Below are 27,666 nucleotides of genomic sequence, written 5' to 3'. Positions count from 1 at the left end.
TTTGTAGTATTTCTCAGTGCTGTATGAACTGCCTTCCTGGGTAGGGTGACATCTGAGAGAGAGAGATAAATCCAGAGTAAGAGCCCCAGACCTGGCCTACACGCCCAGGAGTAGCCAATAGGAAAGTACATTGTTTTGAACATGTTTTGTGACTTGAAAAGAATACAGTGCTAGATGAATTAGATTTCCTTTGGTAAATACATTTATAAAAAGGAAAGTTTTCGGAAATGCTGAGAATTTTATATTACTCATGTGTTTTATCTCAAGGAATGGTTTATTCCATTAGACATTAAAACTTGGCTGTAGTGAGAAAGCTGTGTTACTTTAAAGTGAACCTCACTAATTTCTTTCATAATCTTTCTGATGAATCAAGAATGACTTGCTTTGGGATAATAATAGAAAGGTCTAACAGCGATATTAATATTTGTTTTTTATAGAAGACCGCGAATATTATCAGAAAATGGCAACATAGAAAAGTGTTGTAAAGAAATTGCAATAATTGAATGTTGATGCTGATGTTACATAATTTTACAGTAAGCTTTATAATGTTATTCATGTGGAATTCTACTTTTGGTATGGTATTTATTTATTGACAGATGCCCTTATCCAGGGTCACTTATAGTTTATACAGCATTACAAAAGTGCAAATCCATACAAAATTCAATTTTAGTATTACAAAAGTGTAGTAGTATAATCAATACAAAGTACAATTATATTTCACAGAATTCTGTTTGTGTTTGGTTAATTACAGACAATCTCCAGTTCATTTAAGTATGTATTTATTCAAATATACTGTAACATAACGGCCAGAAGCAGCTAAGAAAAACACCCATCCATGTAACTAGCCCACTTTGTGTTCTTGTGGTTTTGTGGAAATGTTCAGTGGCTAATGTATGGCTTTGTTATCATCACAGACCACATGTCCCTGTTCTTGCTGCGCAGGTTGAGGCAGAAATGTGTTTGTGTTTGATGTATTTTTGTTGTCTTTTTTCCCCCGCTACACTAGGGAGTTTTTAAATGTAAAGAAAGGACAACTTAAAATGAATTGACAGATACTCACTAAATTATAGGTCCATCTACATTAACGCAAGAGAGATTTGTTAGAACCCTAGAATCCACACTTTATAAACTATCTTTTAGAAGAGTCTGTCAGGTTTAGCTCTAGTTTCTTTTTGCAAGATTATCTGCAAATGCTTTTTGTTAGAATGTGTAATGTTGTATTTGTACAGGTAGTTCCAACAGTTCACAGATATAAAGAGAAGAATAGGTGAGTAGATTCTGCCGTTAAGTAGAATCGCCTGCCACGAAAGTGAGACGGGTGTTTGCGCTCAAAGATTTCCCATGCCAGTGTTTCCAGCATGCAAATGGGGAATTTATTTCTGAGTTTCTCTTCTTCCTTTAATCTGTTTCACAACTGAAGAAACTGGGCTGTGACTGGTCCTGTGTTGGCAACAGGCCCAGCTCTCACTTAGATCTCCTCTGTAGGGTTTGAGAACTTGGCAAGTTCCTTCACACAGCTGTAGGATAGTGTAGCGCCGCCTGCACCAATATTTACATTATTGGGATTGAGATCTTCGAGAGGATTTAGGATGAATTTGATTGGAGGGATTTAGCATAGACAAGTAGTATCTCCATTGATTAGTTGTTATTATTTTTATCTGTCTGTAGGTGGGGGGGGAGTTCTTGCCAACCTTTAACAAGTGAAAAAAAAATTCTGAAAAGGACTCTGACTCCTACTCGCTTTCTCCGGGTAGTGCATTTTGGAAACCCATAAGAGAGTCTTGCACAAGCATTTGAATGCTCCAAACTGATCATTTATTTAATTGTCCATTAACTGATTGCCTAGTGTTTTTAATCTAGATCAGCACTAACCTAAATTTGACCGACTTATCATTTAATTTAGCTTTTTCAGTTGATGAAATGGAACACACCCCTGCCCCCCCTCCACCCCACAGCACTAGATATCCACACCATGCGCATCTACTCTTCACTGTTATTACATCACCATGCATCATTTCATCATACAATTATCATAATTGTAGTAATAATAGTCTTAAATTATATACCTCCTAAATTAAATTAATTATATTTTCTTTTTTCTCAAATTGTACATTTGTGCAAAATACTTTTGAACTCTCCCCTTGTTCTCTGTCTATAAGCAGAATAAATGGATCTATGGATGTGGCTCGGGCCAGAGGGGACTAGTGAGAACTGGAGACATCTTGAAAATGGCAGATTGAGTACAGCTCCAGTGTTCGGCATCTGTGACTCATTTCTACCAGAATCAAGAGCCAAGGCCCCATGCTCTATGCTGGGATTGTTGTCCTCGGCTCTTTCAAGATCTGTGTCACTGCTCAGAGAGTTCACCATCTGCCCAGGCTTTTCCTGATTATTTTTTCAGACATCTACTGGTTCTTCAAAACTAAAAATTGATCCTAGAGTTCCAATATGCATGTTTTAAGAAAACACCATTAAGTAGCCTATTTACTTTATGTTCATTAGATGTGTGACCCACATTACAGTGAAATTAGTTCAGACAGTGTAGCCTGAAGCCCAGGAAAATTCCTCTGCAATCAAAAAGCATTCTCTGCTTTAAATCATAGATATTGGCAAGTGCTAAATTGCCTGAAATTATATTTCAAAAGGCTGTTGAAAAAGACAGAATCTATGGAGTTCTTCATGTTTGTATCTGGTCTTCAGTAACTCCATGTTTTTCTTCTTTTTTTTCTTTCTTTTTTTATATTTTATTAATTGATTTTGGCCATTCGTAGGACAACTTAAACAAAAAAAAAATATCTCCCCTTCTTCTATCTTCAAATTACCTCCCTGCTAATTTTCCAAAGTTATCTTTAAGTAGGAAAATAAAAACTTATTTTCCATATCTTTGTTGTTTCTTTTCTTGCACTGAAACCTGACTTCCAGGAAAAGGCTGAGCAATGATCTGGAGCAGAAAGCTTTTGAAAATCCTCCTGTCATCTTTTGTATTTGCTTTTAATGTATTTAGCAGGAGAGGAGCTACTTTAATATATCAGAATAGGCAACCTAACCTCCTTGTTTTACATACCCGTCAGTCTCTGAGCCCTTTCCTCCCACTGTTGTGGCCTCTCTGGAGAGAATATTTCCAGAATTAAGTCACCACCCAGACAGTTTGTGTTTCTAAAAACTCTTCCAGCTTCAGTTTTAACACACAGTAAGAAAAAAAAGTTCTCATATTTTTTATGTTTGAATGGGCATTTTGTTTCAGCTTTAATGCTCTGCCATTAAGTATTTTTCTTAATTGAATAATTATTAAAAGGTGTGTTTATAGCATAGGCACATTTGATCAGCTTGGCATATGAAAAAAAAAGAATGATGTGCCCATTGTAACATATATATTCAGGTAGAATCCTATGAAATTATATACTTTTATTTTGTAGTCTTTTTTGATTTAGGCTTATTACATTTCTGGTATGTAAAGCACTATTCTGCATCTGTGACATAGTAAGATATATATGCTTAATGAATTGTACACAACACTAATTGACTTTCATATGTTTTATTGATTCATTAGGAGGCTTTTCATTCCGTTAAGAGACTACTGAACATCTGGTTCAGTTTGTTATTGTGATCTTGCTCTCGGTATCTGACCATTGTGCTTTGTGTTTTTAGAGATCAACTTTTGTAAGACTTGTTTGTGTTCTGTATTGTCTGATTATCTCTAGATCTGGATTGTGTAAGGATGCATGTACAATGCTAGTGGACCTGCTTTACACAACAGTAGAAATCTTACTGGTGCAGTAGCAATAATATGCAATAAAATAAAAAATAAAAAACTGGCATTCAATTTTATGTGAGAAGTAGAGTCTTCCAATGTTTTATGCCACCATTAACTCACTGCCTCCAATCCACAAACACCTTCCTTGTTACATGCCCATATTAAAACCCATATGTATTAAATATATTTTCTGTGACTGTCCTGCCCTTGAATGCAGCTTCATGTTCCCCTAAAGGATCTCCACAAACTGCTGGAGGAAAGCACACCAGTGAGAAAACCGTACTTCTGTCCCGCTTCTCTGAACACAAACTGGTGTTCTGGACTGAACTCTTGCAGTGGGAATGGAAAGAGCTGTAAGCTATTACAGACATAATAGTATAGAATAATCAACTCTAACATATGCCCTTATCCAATTATAACCTAAGGAAAGTGAGGTATGGAAAATTGGCTTAATTTCAGATTGGCAAACTGATGGATTTATAATTAAATCTTTGTAAACTAAAAGACAGAGAACGTAAATGCATAGCCGCTTATGTCATCTAGATGCTATTGTTAATGCTTACTGTTATAAGTATGGAGTGTTAGAAGCATGCGTTTATAGCTGTAATTCTAGTAGTCTCTTTTTTTCCCCTAATAAAGTCTTTATCAGAACTTTATATCTATTTATGGAAACTTAGATTTTTCAGTCTACATCTGCTATTTTCTTTGAAAGATAAATGGTTTTATTAAAGCAAGTGAAGATAAATGTACATTTATTTTAAATCCATTCAGGGTGCTTTTAAAATCCTATATGAAATTACCTCTACATAAGTAGTTAATGCTCCTATTTGAAAATTAATTATTGAATCCATTTCAAAACTGTGTCTATGGTAAAGGAATAAATATTTCATTGAAAAAAGTGTATCCAATAATTTGAACAGGTCAAGGAGGAAGTTTCCACTAATTTCCTCAATTTGCAGTTTCTACTTCAGTTAAAAGGAGGTGTTTATATTCCTCCAGAGAAGCAGCACAAATTGTGTTCTGGAACAGGAAACCACGTCAAATGTCCTGTAAAAGTTCTTAAGCAAAGGCCTGGAACAAGAGCCCTTAGATTCTGCAATTTTCAAACTGAGTCACTTGACTGCATTTAAGGAGGGTGAGAAATATTTATTACACCTGCTGTGAAAACAGTGGATGATGCTTTTATTGACATTGGATTATGACTTCTTCAATGTAAAATAGTTTGGGACAGACCCTTCCAGTAAATTTCTCATTGTCATTACACGTATCGGGATGCAAATCAAAGTCAAATGAGGATATGATTTAGGAAGTAAAAGCAGGTAGCACATTTGGTGTGTCAGTAACAGTGATCCCGTTTAACACATATTTAACCTATTTAAACTCAAGAAAAAGTCCTCAATGCAGATTTGTAGCAAATGCATTTCCTGTAATAAGAGCAGCACAAATGGCTCTGGTGGTCAAGTTACTGTGGATCAATTATTTTCAGCAGTGTGATACTACTGACCTGCATTCACACAGGGTTCCCATCATCTGCTCCAGTGATTTTTAAATTAACATGGAAAATACAACTGAGCAAGTGGGGGTATTCTGGTGACAGCTACTTTGTTTTCTTGAACGTTTAAAATTGTATCCTTCAATTGTGATTTAGTGGTATGCTAAATTTGAATACACCGAAGTATTAAAGTGGAAGAAATCCTTTAGTATTCATCGTGTAATGGAAAAGAATGGCATGCATTTATCTCAAATTCAAAAACAGCTGGGAAATTACTCTGGGGCTTTACTGCAGAAATCCAGGTAGTTATTTTTTAATGTCCTGGACACTGCAACAGCTGCTTTCTGTGAAAACATCAGCTGAGTTTAGCTTATTATTAATGACCCTAATGGAAAATCAGTGTTAGATTTTACTGAAGCTGCAGTCAGACTATTTCCATACAGAATTGAGCCCCCAGTTGTTATGCTAACCACTTGGCTAAATGGTTGGCCAATTTCCAGGCAGCTCTTACCCTGGTATACAAATCAGCACTCCCAACATAACAGAGCATTTTTTAGCATTGCTGGAACACACCTAAACTGTGTTTTGCTACAAGTCCCTGCCCCAGGTCCGTGGCTTGCTGTTGGTTTTTCCTTTTTGAAATTACCATAATTTCCTGAATACACTAATGTATCTAAAGTTTCAGTTGCTTTGGTTCTTTTTCAATTTGCTATGCATAAATGAAGCAGAGCGATAATTCTCCTCATTTCATTAGGAATGCTGGAGAATAGTCATGTTGTGTCCCGACTATAGTAATTGCCTGCTCTTGCTGTCTGACTAATGGGTTCTTGGTTATTCTGATGTTTCGCTTTATTGTTGTGCTCTACACACTTGAGCTTATTTAACTGTCAGAGGGACTAATGAATTGACTGATTGATTGTGGTTTGTTTGTGGAGCTGCATTCCCCCATATCCCAGAACACTGTTCTGCTCTGTTCCGATGTAATAATTACCTGAATATTCACTGCAAATAACATGGCAAAACATCAATGTTTTCCACAAACTGGCGAAACATATTTGAAAAGGAATGAACAAACGACTCCTCCACCTGACCTTTATTTTACCCTCATTCTGCTACATTTTTCACAGTCCTTGGAGAACTGCACTTTAATGAGAAAATGGAATTAGCTTAAAATGTGGTTAAAAAGATGATTCAACCAGCCATAAAAAAATACAAAATGTATATAATTATTTATGCCGTAATGTTTTTTGCATTTGATTTTAGCAATAATGTTTATATTTTCATCCAAGTCTGCACCAGTAGATAACTTAAATCACAATTTACCGAATGCGACACTTATATATATAAAATATGATTTATTTCTTAGCAGACGTCCTTATGCAGGGCAACTTAGTTAACACAATAAACATTACATAAGTGTAGTAATACAGTCAATACAAAATACCGTAGTACAATCCAATACATCATACAATAAACACACATCCTAGTTCAATGAGGTAACAAATGCAGACATAATATTGTTAAGTCCTAAGTATGTGTAAAAGGGAGGCATAGTTGCAGTAAAACAGTAGATCTAATAAAACCTAAGTAGACAATTTACCCTATAGTTCAAAATAAGGAGAATGTCAGTGTTATTCATTTCCAGCAAGATTGAAAAGGAACTTTTTATGGTATCTGAAAGCACTGCTACTGATCCAGTGTGGTGGTGATAATGTATTTATTTTATTTGGGGTGTTTCTTTCATGTTTCTCCAGAGTTTCTTCTGTGCACCAGATGATAAAAGCTACTCCTGGTTACCAAGGGAATATTTACATCCGGTCAAAATAGAAAGCCAGCTCCAGGCAATCTTGTTTGTCAAGTTGAACAATTCCCAAGGTTACCAGACAGCTACTTAATTACCCCTTGCAAATATTAGGCAACATATTAAGAACAAATGTTTTACTAATAGATGTTAAGCAACAAAGCTAAATATATATATATATATATATATATATATATACACTCACCTAAAGGATTATTAGGAACACCATACTAATACTGTGTTTGACCCCCTTTCGCCTTCAGAACTGCCTTAATTCTACGTGGCATTGATTCAACAAGGTGCTGAAAGCATTCTTTAGAAATGTTGGCCCATATTGATAGGATAGCATCTTGCAGTTGATGGAGATTTGTGGGATGCACATCCAGGGCACGAAGCTTCCGTTCCACCACATCCCAAAGATGCTCTATTGGGTTGAGATCTGGTGACTGTGGGGGCCAGTTTAGTACAGTGAACTCATTGTCATGTTCAAGAAACCAATTTGAAATGATTCGACCTTTGTGACATGGTGCATTATCCTGCTGGAAGTAGCCATCAGAGGATGGGTACATGGTGGTCATAAAGGGATGGACATGGTCAGAAACAATGCTCAGGTAGGCCGTGGCATTTAAACGATGCCCAATTGGCACTAAGGGGCCTAAAGTGTGCCAAGAAAACATCCCCCACACCATTACACCACCACCACCAGCCTGCACAGTGGTAACAAGGCATGATGGATCCATGTTCTCATTCTGTTTACGCCAAATTCTGACTCTACCATCTGAATGTCTCAACAGAAATCGAGACTCATCAGACCAGGCAACAGTTTTCCAGTCTTCAACTGTCCAATTTTGGTGAGCTTGTGCAAATTGTAGCCTCTTTTTCCTATTTGTAGTGGAGATGAGTGGTACCCGGTGGGGTCTTCTGCTGTTGTAGCCCATCCGCTTCAAGGTTGTACGTGTTGTGGCTTCACAAATGCTTTGCTGCATACCTCGGTTGTAACGAGTGGTTATTTCAGTCAAAGTTGCTCTTCTATCAGCTTGAATCAGTCGGCCCATTCTCCTCTGACCTCTAGCATCAACAAGGCATTTTCGCCCACAGGACTGCCGCATACTGGATGTTTTTCCCTTTTCACACCATTCTTTGTAAACCCTAGAAATGGTTGTGCGTGAAAATCCCAGTAACTGAGCAGATTGTGAAATACTCAGACCGGCCCGTCTGGCACCAACAACCATGCCACGCTCAAAATTGCTTAAATCACCTTTCTTTCCCATTCAGACATTCAGTTTGGAGTTCAGGAGATTGTCTTGACCAGGACCACACCCCTAAATGCATTGAAGCAACTACCATGTGATTGGTTGGTTAGATAATTGCATTAATGAGAAATTGAACAGGTGTTCCTAATAATCCTTTAGGTGAGTGTATATATATATATATATATATAAACAGAAAAAACTATAAAATTATATATTTTTTTAAATGCATAAAGCTGCAAACAGAGTTGAGATTTAAGCCTTTTCCTCCTCTGGGTATTTACTTGGATTGAACCCTCCTGTTATGTTCGACTGTAAGGAACAGCAATAATGTAAAAGTAGAAAGTAGATAAAAAAAGATTTTTTCTCCATAAACATTATCTTTAGCTCAATTAATATCAATTTCATCAATATTTAGTGTAATCAAGTTTTCACCCCTTACAGATCATGGTTTACTTATGATAAGTCACTCGTTTTTCATTAAAACATTTTCAAACAGTTTTTTCTGTATATTGGCAAAAACTAGACATTCAACACATTTGTTTTATTTATTCTTATTTTATTTTGACTTGGACATGGTTTTGAAGGCATGTATTGCCTAAAGGGGCAGCAACCTCTGAATGCCACCAGAGTAGTGGCAGCCGCTCTACCCACTTGTCCCACACTGTCCTAATAGCTGCCAGCTTATCTCTCTCCTTTCTGCCAGCTCTTGTCTCCCGATTATCAAACCCGATGACCCTTGAGAAAATATGAAAAGTCTCCAAAGACATGGTGGCTCGGAATATGGCCCTGCCTGTCTCTGCATCCCACAGGCTGGCTGTCGATTCGTCTTTGGATGAGAAGCCCCAAATAAGCATGTAAATGGGTTTCGTCCAGTTCTCTCCACTCCTGCCCCAAAATACGCCTCCCTTCTAAATTAGTCATTTCTAGAACATTTTTTTGAAATGAATCAGGAATGAGCAGCTCAAAAGCAGACTTTATATCTGTGACAGGAGTCACTGGCATCCTAGTGGGCCCTGGCACTGCCTTTATTATGTTTGCAGCTGATATTGTTCCCCGACGCATGTTCAAGGATGAGGACCATTCTATTTGGCCATTTTTTGATATGAATGTCTCTCTTGGAGTTGATGGCTGTGGGACAATACCCTCATCATCTGACAATTTATCATCATGATCAGAATCGTCTTCGAATTTCAGACCCTTCCTCCTATTATTAAAAATATTTTTCCTGTATTTTTAAACTTTGAAATGGGTCAAATTGACCCACAACATAACAGGAGGATTAAAGGCAAGATCAGCTATTGTACAATAGCTTAAATGTCTGAGCCAGTCCATTTTACTTTCATTTGAAAAGTATGTCCATGTTGTTCTGTCCCCTTGCTACGTCAATGTAATTCATACAATAACTGTAAAGAGTTGTAGGTCAGTTATTGAGAATGTACCTAGGAAACCAAAGTCTATCTAACCTTAAAATACCCTCCCAGCTTCTGTCTTTTACCAGCCTGTGCCAAATAAGCACAGTGGATGGAATAAGGTTGGCTTCCAGATTATGTCGTGGTGTCTAAAGTCCAAGGTCACAGTTGGAGAACCAGCACGCTGTGATCAAAGCCTACCCCTTCAGGGAGATCGGGGGTCCTGCTTTCCGTTGGACAGAGGAGACATGGCCACAGTGCAGCTCCCCACCCTGGCAGCACATGATATCCCTGAATAGTGCGATAACGCACTGCACAGCCAGCTTCAGAGTTGTTGCACTTGTGTAGATTTTATATCATCATCAAAAGGAATCTGTTCCGAGCGAACTGACATTAATTGCTTGGCTCTCTTTACCCTGCTTGTTAATATATTTTTTGTGGTTAAAGATGTTTACTAAAGATGGCTGTAGGTAGCATAGAACACCAACCTCTCTCTTTTCCAACTGAAGATTTTTGGTTCAGTAAAATAAAATTAAAAATGAACTGGTATGAACAAAACAATCAGCAGACCAAAAATACGTAACAGTTTGGCAAATGTAAGATCGTTTATATTAATTATAAATAATCTGAAGCTCAAGTGCTTTTAAATATGCAACCCTTTGGTAGAAATTCCTAATATAGGAGCTATAATTATAAATATTTATAAACCAACCAGACTGATATTTTTAAACATAAATAGCTCTTGCTAGTACTGGTATTTTCACATAAAATACTTCCTGACTGTACATCAATGGGGTGGGGGTACGTTGCCTATTGTCTTTATCCTTTTTATTTATTTTTATTTTTAAATCACAATAATTGCTTTACCTCTCCTGCAGCTGTGAAGGTAGCCGACTCTGACACTGTCTCTCTCTCTCCCCAGCCTCCCTATTCCGGTACAATGCCCTGTCGTTAGTGTACCTGCTTTACCTGCTGCTGTTACCTTGGTTTCTGTGGCCCAATGAGCGTAATATACGAGGTAAGTGAATCCTCCGTGGAGTCAGTTCATGTAACCATAAAGTCCTTATTCGAATTCTCTAGATTATCATTAGGACTACTACTACAACTACTACTAATATAATATATTCTGTTGTATTTACAACATTCTATTACAGATGTGCTATATTCACCAGTCTTTGTTAGATTTTGTTTTCCCTCATTCTTTGTTGCATACCAGCTTGTTAATATGACTGACTGGAAGAGGACACAGACTAATGCCAATCTCCCAATAGTACGATTAGTTTCCCTTTTGAAATATTTTTACAATTTTATACTATGGATTCAACAGTGTAGAAGTACTATTTAAAAGAAAGCTTTTCCTGTTGCTTGTCATTATGGTAGACTTTTCTGTCCCCTTGGGGGACAAGGGATGTTGCAGTAACAGTAGGAGCTTTCTTCAATTCCAATTGCTGACTGACTGTCGTTAAGCAGTTTTCCTTCTGTTCAGCGAAACTGTGAGAAAGAAGAGCAATTCACATAGTGGGTATTTACAAATGTCTAACCACCCTTGAAAACAGTAACAATAGTAATATACACACAGATTAAGAGCTCTGAAATATGTTGCTGTTTTAAGTGAATTTATCTAAGACAGATCCCAAAGTTTGTCATATATTTGTGTTAAATTAGAATGGATGCCTGTTGTGGAAACCATGCCCTTTTCAATACCTATTGTATCCATATCAAAGGATCCATGTACAAATAACCTGAGGAAGCTTAACATATCAGTTGTCTTCATGGGATTATTTTTTATCCCATGGGAAAGCATTGATAGAGCACATGGATATGATGTTCCCTGCAAACCTGCACATGCTGTCGTCCCTCTACTGAGCATGTGACTCCAAAGCTTTTTCTGGCAGTTTCTCAGTCTGTCGCAACCTGAGCTGTGAAACTTTCACCATAAACGGGTGAAAGGATTTTTACAGAATCACAGCTAGTGACCTCTTCAAGCATTTTTACAAATGGGATAAGCAGGGAAAAGCTACTGGTTACAGTCCTGTAACAATAAACGCTCTTACTATACTTAAAAATCAAAAGGGAAAATGTTGTTGACTGCCTTGCGGCTAACTGATTATATCCGAAATACAAATCTGTCGACTTCTAAAATAAACCCCAGTTGTGAGGATGTTTGTTTCTGAATAGGTTGTTTAGTTAAGGATTAGGTTGAGTACAGTGGAGATCTTTAGTGCACACCGTTTTGCTCAGCTCCTGTGCAGTTGGTTTGGCAGGAGGGTGGCTGTTAGGAGGAGGCATGGAAGCAATGCCAAGGAGGTCTGCAAGGGCCGATGACAGGAAGGAGATTTAGCTTTCAGTTTGTTAGGGATTAGAGCCTAACTCAGGCCCTTCCAAGATAAATCACAGTTGATTATAAAGTTGGTTTCGTTTTGGGATTTCTAAGTGTTGGCACATGTGCCGCTTAGTAAATATTATCAGTGCCACCTGGCGATGTGAGCAGTACAATTTTCGTCACGCTATTAGGGGGGTATCTCCAGTTACCATGGAACAACTTTATCCTGTCATTACATGGCAGAGTGTTAATTGCAACATCAGTTCTATCTGTGCATCTCTGTCTTGGGCACTCTGCAGTCTGTCCACAGGGACCTTCAGATTTGTGTTATCAACTCGTTCACACTCTGAAACATTCTGCCCCAAAATCAGTTCCTGTTTGTGATAAGACAGAAAATGAATTGCCCTCTATTGTATTTTCCTGCTCTGAAAAATAAACAGAGACCAGGAAGGCCTCTAATTACAGACCTCTTTACAGCAAAACTTTTTTTTTTTTTGTCTTTGTCACTGGCTTTGTCAATGTAATCAGCATCCATTTGATTTTCCTAATGGCTGGTTTCTTTTCTAATCACTAATCAACCATAGCCGAGTCTTGTATACAATAAGATGTACAGTAAAATATGAAATTGCTCACTGAGAGAATCAATGTAAGGGGTGAAAGATCTGTTTAGTGATCAATCACTGGCAGCCAGAATTCCCCTTTGGAAACTACAGAGTCGCCAAGTCTATAAAACCTGACAGCAAACAATATTAGCAGTTTAATGAAAACCATCTTGTTTTCTCTTGACTTATTTATTGCCATTTTGGACTGAAACAGAGAAGCCCAGATGTGTGTAATTAGGAGTCTGGGGGTGTGTGGGGTGATGGGCTGCTGTACTGGGAAGCAATGGAAGGATCTGAAGCAACTTAATTACTGTTGCAAGATTAATCTTTTTATTTTATATTATTATTTGCAGGATATATGTGGTCATTCAATAGAAACACAAACATAGCTGTTTTCTCCAATTTCCTAAGTCTGTTCTTGAACACATCTTCACTCTCTTGAACTCTTTCATTTAGTAAATCCATGAGAATGTAAAACTCTTCTAGTGACCAGCTTAAATGTCTTTTCTGCCATTGGTCTCTCAGTGCACACTGGGTGATAGAAAATATCATCCCATGGACCCTTCCTCGCATAATGATTCCCATTTCCTTTGTGGATAAGAGATTTTAAAGTGTTGTGGTCCCTATTCCTGTTCCTTTAGGATATATATGCCTTCAATCTGTGTCTAAAGAACATAGCTCTCCTTAGCTCGCCACATTTGCAGACCTCTGCTGTAGAGGGTAGATCTGATTAACTAGTTTATTATTCTGCTCTCATGATAAATGATTATTCACGTTCATTCAGGATTTTCTCCAGACCAATTCATTTTAATTGTATTTCTAGTCTCAGCTCACAGCATTCCCCTTCTGTTTCATTCCTTTTTTGCCGGGACAATTGTATCTAATTAAAGAATTTGGCAGTGCGCATAAATTATAATCGGTTGCAGGACTACCTACTGTTTCAGTCCAAAAGCTCTATGGTTGATACCTTCTAGGCACTGAGGGAAGGTTTGTACCGTGAATGGGTTTAAAATGTAAAGAGAAGAGCCTGTGGATATAAAGGGGAGTATTCTGTAAACCACATAGAGCACATGTCAGCAAGACACTTCTTTATGGGTATATTCTCAAACTCTTATTCTCATAAAGAAATGCAATTGTTAATCTGCACAGTTACAACACAGTTTCTTGGAGGTACACTACAATAGAAAGGGATTAATGTTGTACAAGTCTTTGATACCTCTAGTTTTTATACCTCCAGAATTATCCTGGCAATTCAGAAATCGTGTCATGAATGGTAGACCGGTGTAATCGTTTGACAGGGTGAAGTCCTAGAACTTGGCTGCAGGACTGCCTTTAAAATCCTACTCTTAGCTGGTATTACACCTGCTGTGTTTTACTCCTCAGTGCCCCATTGGTAAATACAATTATGTGCAGTTGAAATTTCCACCTCCAGTGCTTTTCTGTCACACTTAAAAAAATACCCCTCTGGAGGTTCTACACATAAACCACTGTGTACATTGTGTTAAACAATGTTTTCTTAATTGGACAGGAAGGTCCCCTTGAGCTCTGGCTCATTTTGACACTTGCTGTCAGATACTGTCAATGACGATTAATAAGGCAACGCAAGGGAAAGAGCTGAACATTTATAACAAATCTACTGTGGATATTGGAAGTGTCTGTCAAAGTGAAGAACACCAGAAAGGCAGAGCACTGCTAATAGTCCCCCCTGTATTGTGGAAGAACATTTGATGGAATCAAGGTTAGTTATTTTTAAGCTTTATATTGGAAGAAAAACAAATCGTTTTGTAGGAGATTGTTTGACTTGTCTGTCTGCTTTCATGTTTTACCCTTGTGGAAAAGAACCTGAACCATGCTTTTGTCATCCTGTAGTGTAGATGTTTGAATTATTATTATTTTGTCAAATGTTCTGTATGCCCAAAAACCTTTTTCAGCAGAGAGAGAAAAAAAATAGGATAAACTTGAATCATTCTACCGTTTCCCCACCCTAATTAGGTAATGTTCTGTAAATGTGACTCACTCGTCCTCATTGCCCTGCAGCCCTGCACAACTCACTGAAATTTGTCCATTAACAGCCTGAAGCTGGAAAATACTCACCCCCTGTTGAGCACTATAACAGCTGGAGAAAGTAGTGACTCTAATCTGAGAAATTCAGTTCTGTAGCCTACCATGTTCTAACCAGCAGGGCATGGGTAACCTGTAGCAGGAGTGAGTGACTCACACATTAACATTGAATTTCATCCTCCCAGCACTGCTTTCATATAGTATTTTCTTCAGATATTGTAAGTAAGTGGAATTGTATCTTTTTAAAAGGTATTGAATGTATCTTCAAAGTCTGTAGACTGAATATCACCTTATTTTAAATAAATTGCCCTTGGGTAGAACAATAGTAATCTCCCCTTGTGTTATAAATGGGGGAAATTATTTTAAAGTTTAAATAAACCAGAAGCATACATCATAAATCATAATGTAAAAGCTTAAACTCCACCACTTCCATATTCGTACTTCCCCAGTTTGGCTTGCTTAAAATATAGTTGTCTGTTACCCAGACATTGTTACTGATTAAAACATTTGAATGATATCTAATTCCCTCAGCTGTTGGTTTGAAAACAATAGAATTCCAGCCTTCAAATTCTATTGAAAAAAAGTTATTGTTCTATAATTACATAAGAAAGAGAGAAAATAAGCTCTGATCCATCCCTGGGTTAGATCTGTTGAGTGCCCTCTGCACGTGAAAGGAATTGAAATTCAGCAGATTTCTGTTATTTTGCATTTTGGTGTAAAGTATGGTGTCTAAAAGGGTTTTTGCCCTTGACGTTCAGGAAGTACAGAGACAGGAAAATGGTATTCACTGATGCGGGAAATTTGCCTTCACTAACATAATGTTTACTAATTTAACATGAGGCAGTCTCAGTTCATGGTTCATAAATCTTCACCTAGGGGCCAATATCACAGGAGAATTACTGTAGTACTGTGTCCTAATTGTGTCAAAGTGTCTTCAGATCTTTCATGGTAACAACCATCCACATACAAAAGCAGGGAGTCATTGTTTGATTAGATTTTAAACTTTAAATAATTGTGACTAATAATTGTGAGAGGCAACAAAGAGACCAAAGATAACCCTGAAGGAGCTGCAAAGCCCCACAGCAGAGATTGGAGTATCTGTCCATAGGACTACTCCACATAGGACATAGGAGAGCTGGGCTTTGTGGAAGAGTGGCCAGAAAAAAGGCATTGCTTAAAGAAAAAATAAGCAAACACGTTTGCTGTTCGCCATAAGGCATGTGGGTGAATCCTCAAACATATGGAAGAAGGTACTCTGTTCAGATGAGAGTAAAATTTAGCTTTTTGTCCATGAAGGAAAACGCTATGTCTGGTACAAACCCAACACCTCTCATCACCCCGAAAACACCATTTTTTTCATTGGCAGGGACTGGGAAACTGGTCAGAATTGAAGGAATGATGGATGGCGCTAAATACAGGGAAATTCTTGAGGGGAAACCTGTTTCAGTCTTTCAGAGATTTGAGACTGGAACGGAGGTTCACCTTCCAGCAGGACAATGACCCTAAGCATAGTGCTGAAGCAACACTTGAGTGGTTTAAATGTCTTGGAATGGCCTAATCAAAACCCAGACCTCAATCCAATTGAGAATCTGTGGTATGACTTAAAGATTGCTATACACCAGCGGAGCCCATCCAACTTGAAGGAGCTGGAGCAGTTTTGCCTTGAAGAATGGGCAAAAATCCCAGTGGCTAGATGGGCAAAGCTTATAGAGACGTACCCCAAGAGACTTGCAGCTGTAATTGCTGCAAAAGGTGGCTCTACAAAGTATTGACTTTGGGGGGGTGAATAGTTATGCACACTCAAGTTTTCTGTTTCTTGTTTCACACTAAAAAATATTTTGTGTCTTCAAAGTGGTAGGCATGTTGTGTAAATCAAATGATGCAACCCCCCAAAAAAAATCAATTTTAATTCCAGGTTGTAAGGCAACAACATAGGAAAAATGCCAAGGGGGGTGAATACTTTCGCAAGGCACTGTGTATGTTTAAATCTGTGTTGAAATATATTTTTCTGCTTTTAGTTCTCTTCATGACATTCCGTTGTATTTTTATTGTATTGACATTGTACCACAGTCTTTTTGTAAAGAACATTTAGCAAATTCAAAATAAGTTAAACCTGTCACACAACTCTGCAATCGTGCTTTCAGTTGGTACTCCATCCCCACAACTTCAATTTAACAGAAGATCTTGAAAGCCCCAGAAAGACCACAGGAATGCACACTGCACAATAATAGCAGTCATTACACCTGGGAACATTGTCAACTCCTTAATCTACATAGAAACACTAGGTTATTGTTACTCCTGTTACATTGCTCTTTGTTTAAATGTAAAGGTATACTGAGATAGAAAAAATACATTGGTGAAAACAGTTTTGAATGAGATTTTGAAAAGTAACAAACAAGAATCAATCATTACTGTTTTTCCACATGCCACAAGGAGAATTAAAGGCAGGAGTTGTATTGGGAATACAGTAATGCTTTGTTAGGAGGAAGCAGAACGTGAATCACACATTTTAATCGGGAGGTTTGCTTACATCAATCTTACATTGCACACATCAATTTTTAAATACATTTTTAATTTTGCGGCTGCCCTAGTTTGCTCTTCATTAAAGTGTTTGTCCTCATATGCTGCTGACAGTTTATTTTGCTGGAACGCTGCCATACTCTACTGTACTTTGAAGCGTCATGCGTCCGTCCGCAGTGCTGTGTGGCTGCTTCCTGTGGCCGGAGAGGAGGAAGGGCCAGCCCCATGCCTGTGTCCACCCACACTGGCCGCTATTCCCAACCCGGCTGCCCTGGAAGTGCTGGGGACTCCCTTTCAAAACGAAATAAATAATAAATCACTGTGTTTATTTAAATGGGTAAAATAAGCAATTCATTAGGCACTATGATAATAAACACATTAGGTACAATATGGTGTGTTTTTAGAAAGCTCACCTAGTGATGAAAAGAAATGATACAGTACGTTTAAATTAAATAACCAGTGTACAGTATTCCTGGTATAAAGTGCACAAGAGTGTCTTAATCCTTCTCCATGTGAACTGGCTCCTTTTTCCCCTTCTTTTTTTTTCTTATTCCTTCTCCCTTGTGGAGATGCTGTATTCCTCACCACACAGGGTAGCAGGACTGTTTAAAGATCTATAATTGATTTCTAGCTCCGGCTGTGAAAAACCCTAGAGGGTTTAACATATAGTTGCAAGAGCAGAAGTGAAATATTAAGGCCTGTGATTTATTCTTGAATGGTCTGTTTTCCATTATGAAGTCTGAGACCTTTACTAGGTTATGGGATTAGCCTCTTCCTTCTATAGATCGTGGGTATTAGTGGATATCCGATTTATAAGAACTGTTAGCTTGCTGATTTAAAATAAAAAATAAAAAAACCTTCCCTGTTCATAACCTACTATATACCAGTTTTAAACAGAACTTTAAGTAATATCCCTTGGATTCTTATTTATTTAGAGTTACACACTATATGACACTTGTATCATTCTATATTAAGAAGGCATATTATTTACTCATTAGACAGTTCTTCTCACAAAAGTGTTCTGACTACTTTTACTATGGATTGGTAAACTTCAGAAAATCCAAAGAACAGAGTGCCATCCTTTCAGCTGTGTCTAGTGCAGTTGTGTTTGAAAGAAGTCCGTCAGTGTTATAGTAAGTGATTAGTATTTCAGGTTGTAGACTGAAAAAGAAAATAACCAAAATAAACAAAGATGCACATAGACATCATCAGGTCTTCTTTGGATCAACTGGGCCAGTAACTCAGTTCAGTGGAGAGCAGTTCACACTGAACATTGAAACCTCTTTTCCATGTTGAATTGCAGATTTTAGCATTCTCCTGGGATTCGCGGAATAATTGGCATGGATCTGATTTTATAATTTTTTTCTGTTGGGTGAAAAAAAAATGTAAACATAAACAACTCTGTAGGAAGACCGTTTGGTCAAAATTCTTCCCTGCTGAAGAATACATCCTTGAAACCTTCACATCCTTTTACACCCCCATGAAAGGAAAGGTCTTGCTCCTCAGGGACTGGAACCCAGGAGTTCCTGGATTAGACTCATCTCTTGACCGCACCATCTTCCGGACTGGCATGAGGATGTGTAGCTAAACCAGGAATGTCCATAGTCATCATAGTCATGAAAATCATTACTACAGTACTTAGAGACTCTACAGAGTAATGCATTCATGAAGAATAATAAGAGTCTTTGTATGCTGTAATCAGTGGCTATAGGTGAGCATTTTGTTCCAGAAGAGACCAGCTCCTTTTACTGATCAAAACTTGTGTAAGTGTGGAGTGGACTATTATAAACTCCTCAAAGAAGGCAAACTTATGTTCTCTCTTAGATTAAAACCTCTTTACAGACAGACCACACAAGGATTTTCCTCTCGGTTCTGTTTATAGTTATCACGAATATGTAAATAATAATCTTAATAAATGTATGAGCATAGAGATTAATAAATCTAACTTTGTAATGGCAAGACAATACTAATTTAGGAATATTGCGTATCTGTATTTATACTGTGTTAATTTAATCTGTCTCTGTGTTATTGTGTGGTTGTGACAACTACACAGATAAAGTGTTTCCATTTAGACTGCTACCTTTTCACTTTCATGTCATTAGATCTGAGAGAATATAAATTGGCTTTTGATTATGTTGACACTGGGATTAACTGATTGACAGTAAAGGTCGATACTGAACAAAAGCATCAGGGTTGTGCCACGCTTGGTTGCCAGGATTGTGGGCCAATAGAACATGCTCAGGGGTGTCTGGAAGCAGCAGGTAGCATTTCAAGGAGAGCAAATACTCGAACAGATGCCTCTCCTCATCACGAGAATGTGCAGCTCAATAGACTGAGCTGCATTTTGGCAGCAGTTTGCTGAACAGATGCAGAAGCAAAAACAAGCAAACAGTGGAGCAGCTGAATGAGGAATTGTTTGTGGAGATTTGTAACTGTGTTCAAAAATTAATTGTAAACTAATGAACAGCAACAGAATTTGACGGGGGGGGGATAGTTCCCTGTGATAGTATTTACTGGTTTGATTTGGGGGTAATAACCTGCCATAAAATCAAGATTCTTCACTCCTTGCTCTTCACAATTAAATTAAAATAACTTGTAATCCGCAACGACAGGACTGTTTTATAAAAACTGAATTTAAATTTGAATTGAAAGCCCTTGGGTCATTCCCATCATCTGTGTGTAAATGTGTATCTTCTACACCTGTGTGTTGTCTAAGAAACAAGTAGTGCTTCTTAGGTCCTGTCTATATTCAAACTGGAGCAGCATTCAGACTTCATAGGGTTTCAGCTAATACCCACTAACAAGATGTTTATTTCTCTGACATTACCCACCTCTTTTACTTTAAATTAAATTGCATTACACAAAATTACATTAGATTGGGTTAAATTACATGTGAAATCACAGGGGATAGATTTGGGGTCTTAAGTAAAGAGACATTCCTGTGGACTGGAGTTTTGGCTGAATGTGAGGTACCAAGTATCATTTAGACTTTTCTTGGACTGTCACCCACTTTCCTTCACACTTGTAAATAGATGTTAAGGCTTCAGTTTAGCATGAGTAAAACTTCAGTGTTTTAACTGTAGGCTAGTTGGTGCTGGATGCCAACATACAACATTATATGCTATGAGTGTAAATACTAGATTTCATTTTCCACTTTGTGGAAAAGTCACACAAAATGTAACCCAAGTATGAAAAGATTAATGATATTATCATATGCCTAATAGTGTCCTTTATACTACAGGGAAATGCAGATTTCGGGAATTTCTTAATTGTGTTTGATGCCTTGAGCAAGTAACCTCTCCAAGTGAAGGAAACTCACACAAGAACATTGTGAAATCCGTTTTGATGTTTTGTCCATGTTTTTGTAATAGGCAGCCCAAGAAAAACACAACACAAAATTCCAGTCTTCCGCAGATGTTGAAACTTGTCAAAAAAAAAAAAAACATGTTTAGCAGCCCTTGATTTTAATTCATACCCGTTTGTTTTAAAACCAAGAAAACTACACAAATCAGACTGGCAAGGCTGCATTTTTGCTGTTGGAATAGCTGTAGATAATTATTTAAAAAAAGCCTTTGCCATGGCCACAGGGACAAATATTCTTATAAAATTTAATCAAAGCACAGCAGAACACTGCCTTGTTGTTGGTGTTAAATTTCCCCAGCTTGTCCAAGTCCTAAGAAAACCTGTTGTATGCTGTGACAGGCGGGGGGTTCCCATGTGTTGACTGCCCTCCATCTATAACACTGTTTGTTTCACTGGTTTTACAAGAGTGGTTTTTAATTGCTAACAAGGGGAGTTGACAGTTTTATAAACGGTCGTGTCAACCTCTCCTAACTAAGGGCTGAGAGTTGCTGTTTAATTGGCAGCAGGCATGCTGCAATGCTTTTAGTGATTATTGCTTTACTTACTTTTGACACTGTCATCTTTTTAGTGACCCCTTGACTGTCAGTTTTAACTACATTAACTGATGAGCTGCCCAAATGTTTCAGTCAAAATAATTAGACACAATATGAGAAAAGATGTGTTCTATAAATCTCTGATTATATTTAGTGTCTTAAGTAACAGCAACTGGCAAAAATAAGAAAAAAAAACCAGCTGTGTTCTGTCCAGTTCCCAAACTTAAGTAATTCTTCCATGAGGTGTGGACTTTTTAAAACATGTTCTAACACGATGACTGTCTTTGAAATGCTTGATTATATCCTCTTTCTTTAACTCTCTTTCAGGCCACACTGGTCGTTTTATCAAGGCTCTGTTTGGCACCAGCCTCCTCTTCCTGTTGGTTCACGTCACCTTTCAGATCTGCCTGTACACTGTTCCCAGCCTGGATGATGAGTTGGGGCGGAACTGTGAGTGCCGTCTTACAGGGTTTTCTGCTACAGGCAGAAAGGGATAAAGTGGCATGTTGAATGGATGGACTGGATTTAAAATGTGTTTAGTTTTTAGATGAAAATTCAATAAGTAGAGAACAAATCAGATATTTCAAATGTATTTAACTATGCATAGATGGAATTTGTCACACAAGTTAGAAAAAAACTAGAGTTTCGTTACAGTACAATCTCTACGATTATAGTGCTGCAATCAAATCAGAAAATTACCAGATTCACAATGATCCCAGGCACAAACCTTTTTTAGTGAACCCTGATAATCTTTCTTCACAGTGGTGTGGCTCTGGTGGTCATGTGATCTTGTGGTTTCTAGAAAGGTTTTGACTTGTTTTTGTATTGCAGGCAGCTCGTGGGAGACTCTGTCAAGGCACATTGGAGTTTCCAGGTATGGCAGGAATGTCAGAGACAAGCTGCGGTTGTTTATTAAACTGGGATGATTAGATCATCTTTAGAGAATTTGTTTTTTAGATTGCATCACCTGAATGGTGCACATAACTCCCATTAGGAAGAGAGTCGAAGGAAATAAGCAGGACGAAGCCTAGCAATATAAACACAAAGCTTTTGGTCCTATCAATCAAAGCAGGAAGCAATTTCATAGATGTCCTTCCCCGACCCCCTCCCCTAGAATAATAGTTTGATATGGTATTTTGTACATTTTGCACATTTGGTGAGACTTGAACAGCCTCACATTAAAAACTGTGGGTTGGGTTTAGCGCTGATGTGTGTGTGTGTTGTCACAGGCTTCCACATGATGACTTGTGGAGCATTTCACGGCTGCTGGCCCCAGATGTGGGCATCTTCACAGTGTCGCTGGTCACTCTGGTGATTTGTAACAGGCTGCTGAGCAAGAAGAGGAATGTGCAGAAAGTGGACCCCGACTCCAGCCCCCAGGTAACACAGCCTCTGGGCAGCAGTTACACATTCTGTCTCTCACGGCTGTAGAGCTGAGCACTGTGGTTCTAGTTTCCTATCTGGATGGTTCAGTGATTGTTCTTGTTGTGAAAGAAGAGGGCCCTGCACAATTCATATGGCAACCAAAAAGACTGACTCACTTGATGTGCAATCCAAAAGATATCAGTCGGTCTGCATTAATAAAAGTAATCGGGAGGCTAATAAAGTAATGAACACATCAACTACACTAACTCTAATACATTACAATGATCTGTGACATCAGTGACCATTTGGAGGAGTGCTTAATTCGTGGTCCTGTATTACTGTCGGATTTGGATTTTAAGAGAACGTTTTGCTTAAAAATGTACAGATATATTTGAAAATATGACATTTGAACATACAAATAAAAACACATTTAATTGCCTTAAATATGTCATAGGGCCCCTTTAATAGAGGAAGGCAATCTTAATTATTGTGAGTTATCAGATTATGGTTGATATATATATTTCTTTCAGATCCAGAAAGTAACCCTTTTTTATTTTTCAAGGGAGTTTGAAGGTTTTTAACTTGCAAATAAGTTTGCATGTTTTAATTGTCCAATAAAATGCTGTAATAGACTGTTTTACTTCTGCTCAAAAGATGTACCACATTATTGCCTAGATTGCCTCAATGAGTCTGTGTTTCGTCTGTCTCAGTATTTTGACTGCATTCTGCATTGATGCCTAATGACTCATGCAGTCTTGAATCAGGTTTTTTTTTCATGTCTTGCTTTTCAGGCCCAATTCAGAGGGTACTGTATAAGAATATTATGTAATTATATTTTAAAATAAAGGCATTTGCAGTTAAGTGTCAGTAGAATCTCTGCTGGTTACTATGGAATCAGTTTGGAGAGGTATCAGAATGTTGCCATTTTATGAAAAGTCTACCATTATTTCAGTTATGCTTATTGTTTATTGAAATTAGCTGTAAGTTAATAATGTGTTTCCATGTGACTAAGGACTACTTTTGAATTACTTAATACTTGCTGTAATTAGAAGGCATTCATTCCATTGCATTGCATCTTGACAAATTAGTAACCAGTTAAGTTAATTAAAAAGTTGGCTACAAGCCATGCTCTTTATTGCATTCAAATTTGGTTAATTTAACATAATTGAATTATGTTGGTAAAAGACACAACGCAAATAAGTTACCCAGTATCTTGCAGTGATACAGGTCATTCTGGATATGTGAAAAAAGGATTTACGTAGACTGTGATAAGCCACAACATTTTATGTTACGGCATTATGTGGCTGCAAAGTATGCCTTTCTTAAATAATGTGGAGATCCTGTTTCAACAAAGCTTGCAAACTATACAGTGGTTCAGAGAGATCATTTTTGTGGGCCAAGCTTCTTACAGCCAACAGGAAGTCCTTTTAATTCCACTTACCCCCCCTTTTTTCAGATAGAGGGCAGCATGTTTTAAAGAACCCTGTCTCAAGAATATTTACATTCACATTCTGCAGTACTATATTCACGTGCTTGTTGAGCATGTTATCTAGACACCATAGAGTGATGTAAATACTGTTTTATTGTGTATAGTATTTTACATGACAAAAAAAAAAACTATTCAAATTTTTAATACTTGTGATTAAAAACTTTTAAAATACAATTCTTAAAATCACTTAAAATTTTTAAAATCTTTGTGATTTTAACGAAAAACAAAATAATTAACTTCAAATAAACGTGCACAAAACAACAAAACAAACGTGATTAAAGCAAAACTGCTCACCAACATAAAAGTCAAATACATTGAAAATAACTGAAAATGCATTGGACAAAATAAAGAAACAATTAAAAAGGTAAAAATAAAAAACAAACAAAAAAGGTCCAATGCATTTAAAATTAAATCCAAAACGGACAATGTATTTGACAAAAAAATATAACAAAACTAAACCAAAAAACCCCTAAACAATTAGTTATTTAAAAACAACTAAATCTTTAAAAACAGTTAAGAAACATTTTAAAAGTCATTTTAAAAACAATCATCCATAAAATGGTTAAAAGATCTTGGACTCGGGCTCCAGCAGGGGGAACTGACCGTCCCCGGAGGTGGGTCCCATCATGGGATCCTGAGCTCCCCCAGATCTTGTATATGCCAGTTCTTATAGGCTTCCTCCTTGCCCCTCTGATGGACCTCCAGATTGACGTAGTCCCTCACGAGCACCATGCCCCTCCGCGCGATGACAATCGGGTCCAGCTCCTGCTTATTGAATAGACAGATGTTCCGTCCCTCCCACAGTGCCTGCTTCACTGCGCAGACGACACGCCACCAGCACCTCAGGGTGGAAGATGTTAGTCCCCTGGCAGGACCGTACAAGATCTGCTGGGCAGTCGCCCGCGCAGGAACGGCAAACCTGTGGAGGAACGGAGAAAACAGGAGCCAGACCCTGTAGGCGGAGGGGCACTCACTAAAGATGTGAGCCTCCGTCTCCTTCCCCAGGCAACCCTTATAGGGGCAGGTGTCATAAGGAGCTATGCCCCTTCTGTGCATGAACACTCGGGTGGGGAGACACCGACTCACAGCAATCCAGGAGACATCTTTCTGCGTATTCGTGAGGCAAACGTGCGTAGCGTTAGCCCAGATAAACCGGCAGGTTTCGGGAGGGAAATCTTCTATCCGGCTGGTCTCCTGGGTAGATCTCATCTGGCTACAGATGGTCTTATAATCCCAGGAGGCCAGCACGACTTTATGGAGGCCTACTTCGAGCGCAAAGGCTCGGAGCGCCCTGTAGAACGGCGGGGGATCCCACGAGTGCGGCCTGGTGTTATCCATGGCGCAGAGGCCGAATGTCTCAGGCTGCTGGCAAAATAAAAGCGGTTCATAAAACTCACCTTCTTGCCAGCAGCCTGGATGTTCTTGACCACATAGGCCAGCCCCTGCGCCTTTATCAGCCGCACAACGTCCGGGACCCCCCTGCCTCCATCCAGGGTACCCTTCACCATCTGCACTCTTTTCAGCCTCTCCATTTTACTCCCCCAGACAAACCGAAATATAATTCGGGTCACTAATTTTGCGATGACCTTGTCTGGGGGGATGATCATTCCTATGTAGAGGAGTATCGGGAAGAGGATGGCCTTTACGACCAGCACCTTACCAGCCATCGTCAAGGTCCTTGTGCTCCAGCCGTGGATCTTCTTTTGGACCTTCAATATGGCCTCCTCCCAGCTCCGGGTGCCCGTGTTGGTCCCGTCGATCGTGATCCCCAGAACCTTGATAAACGGCTTCACAGGGAACACGGTCGGCGGGCCCCGGCCGACAGGCCATGCTCTGGAGAGGTAGACCTCGCTCTTGGCCCTATTGACAGCGGCCCCCGTCGCCCTGCAGAAGCCGTCCAGCAGTTCCTCGACCCTGGCCACGGACGGAGCATCCGTGCAAACCATGGCCACGTCGTCCATATAGGCCAGGGCCTTCAGTTGCTCTCCGCCGGAACCCGGGAGATGGAAACCTGTCACCCGGACGTCCCGGCGGATCGCCTGCATGAACGGCTCCAAGCAGAGGACGTACAGCAGGGCCGACAGGGGACAACCCTGCCGGACCCCCGTCCTGACTGGAAATGGTTCAGTCAGGTGGCGGTTCACAAGGACCCTGCTGCTTAGACCGCTGTAGATGATCTTAACCCACTTCCTCAGGCCAAGAGCGAGACCCATCCTCTCCATGACGAGCTGCAGGTATTCGTGGCCCACTCTGTCGAAGGCTTTCTCCTGGTCCAAGCTGATTAGGACCAGGGGAAGCCCTCTCTCGTTCGAGTAGGCCACGACATCCCTGAGCAGCATGGCGTTGTCGGCCGCCGATCTCCCCCGGGCACCACAGACCTGGTCGGGACCCACGACTTGAGGGAGTGGCCGCTGCAGCCGGAGCATCAGTGCTTTGGCCAGTATCTTGTAGTCGGTGCACAGGAGGCTGACCGGCCGCCAGTTCCTCAGATCTTTTTGGTCTCCCTTCTTGTGAAGAAGGGAGAGGATACTCTTCTTCATAGAAGGGGCCAATCTGCCCTCTCTGTACATCGACCCCAAGACCTGGGCCAGATCTTCTTTAAGCACCTCCCAAAAGATCTTATAGAACTCAGCAGGGATCCCGTCGGGACCCGGTGTCCTTCCAGGGTTAAGACTCTTTATCACCTGGGAGAGTTCAGTGGTGGTGATCTCTGGATCCTCCTCCTCCTCCTCGTCCCCCTCATTGCGGGACTCCAACAGGGACAGAAAGTGATGGATCAGATTTTGATCCACCACCTTCTGATCGTACAACTCCCTGTAGAAATCCCGCACCACTGTCTCAACAGCCTCTCTGCCCTCCACCTCTTGCCCCGAGGAGTCGATCATGGAGGACATTGCAGGCCGCCTCTCCTTCGTTTTCTTGAAGAAGAAGCGGCTGCATTTCTCATCGTCCTCCATGATGCGGACCCTGGAATGGACCTTGATCTTCTCTTGCTCCTCCCGATAGAGGGCGGAGAGACTCAGTTTGACCCGAGCCACCTCCTCAGCTAGGTCGAAGACTCTGAGCTGTAAAAGACTCAGGCGCTGGAGGCGGGCGTTTAGATGGGAATATCTCGCCCGCCTCTCACGATCTTTCCGTTTCCCCAGCTGAATGAAGTAGCCCTTGGTCCTTTTCTTCACCATCACCATAGCGTGATGTAAGCCGGGGAACTGTGTGGGTCTGAGGTGGCTGACTGTGACTGCTAGGTCATGCTGATTATGTCCTCTGCATCACAGGGTCTGTCTGAGATTACAGCCCCAGGGAAGATGTACCCAAAGTCATGCATTAGCCAGTCTCTGTCAGATTCAGGCTTTCTTAAGGGCCTGTTCACAATACAGCCACCTTCCTCTCTACTGCTGTCCTGCTTTTCTAAACAAAGTGGTTGTACAACTGAGAACCTGGCTGCTCCCTCCCTCCTCTTCACTCTGCCCTTTCCTGTCTTGGACCACACTCGGCACACAGCTGCTGAGAAATGCAACTCTTTCCTTTTTAGTTACTGTAGCAACCAGCAGCCACACCAACAAACTCACACCTCTAATTATTTTTAGTAATGATAAAAAGGAAGGCCTTTCATAGATTAATTAACAAATGATGCACAAGACTTCTCAGGATCGGTTTCTTCACACAATATGCTTGCAAAGCACTATTCCTGCTCCAGTGCC

The 27,666-nt window shown here is 39.5% G+C and overlaps 1 protein-coding gene across 1 annotated transcript in view; it reads left to right on the top strand.

Annotated features, from left to right (window-relative positions):
- The window catches only part of piezo1 (piezo type mechanosensitive ion channel component 1 (Er blood group)), a 71,919-nt gene that overhangs the window by 13,842 nt on the left and 30,411 nt on the right, over positions 1-27,666 (top strand). The window contains exons 2-5 of the mRNA XM_066713742.1: positions 10,632-10,727; positions 21,439-21,561; positions 21,943-21,985; positions 22,341-22,491. Coding sequence (XP_066569839.1) covers positions 10,632-10,727; positions 21,439-21,561; positions 21,943-21,985; positions 22,341-22,491 — 413 coding nt within the window. The remainder of the gene's footprint in view (positions 1-10,631; positions 10,728-21,438; positions 21,562-21,942; positions 21,986-22,340; positions 22,492-27,666) is intronic.

Source organism: Amia ocellicauda, chromosome 9 (genome assembly GCF_036373705.1).
Source record: "Amia ocellicauda isolate fAmiCal2 chromosome 9, fAmiCal2.hap1, whole genome shotgun sequence".
Lineage (NCBI taxonomy): Eukaryota > Metazoa > Chordata > Actinopteri > Amiiformes > Amiidae > Amia > Amia ocellicauda.
The sequence above is the reverse complement of the archived record's forward strand: the minus strand, read 5'-3'. Positions and strand labels throughout refer to the sequence as shown.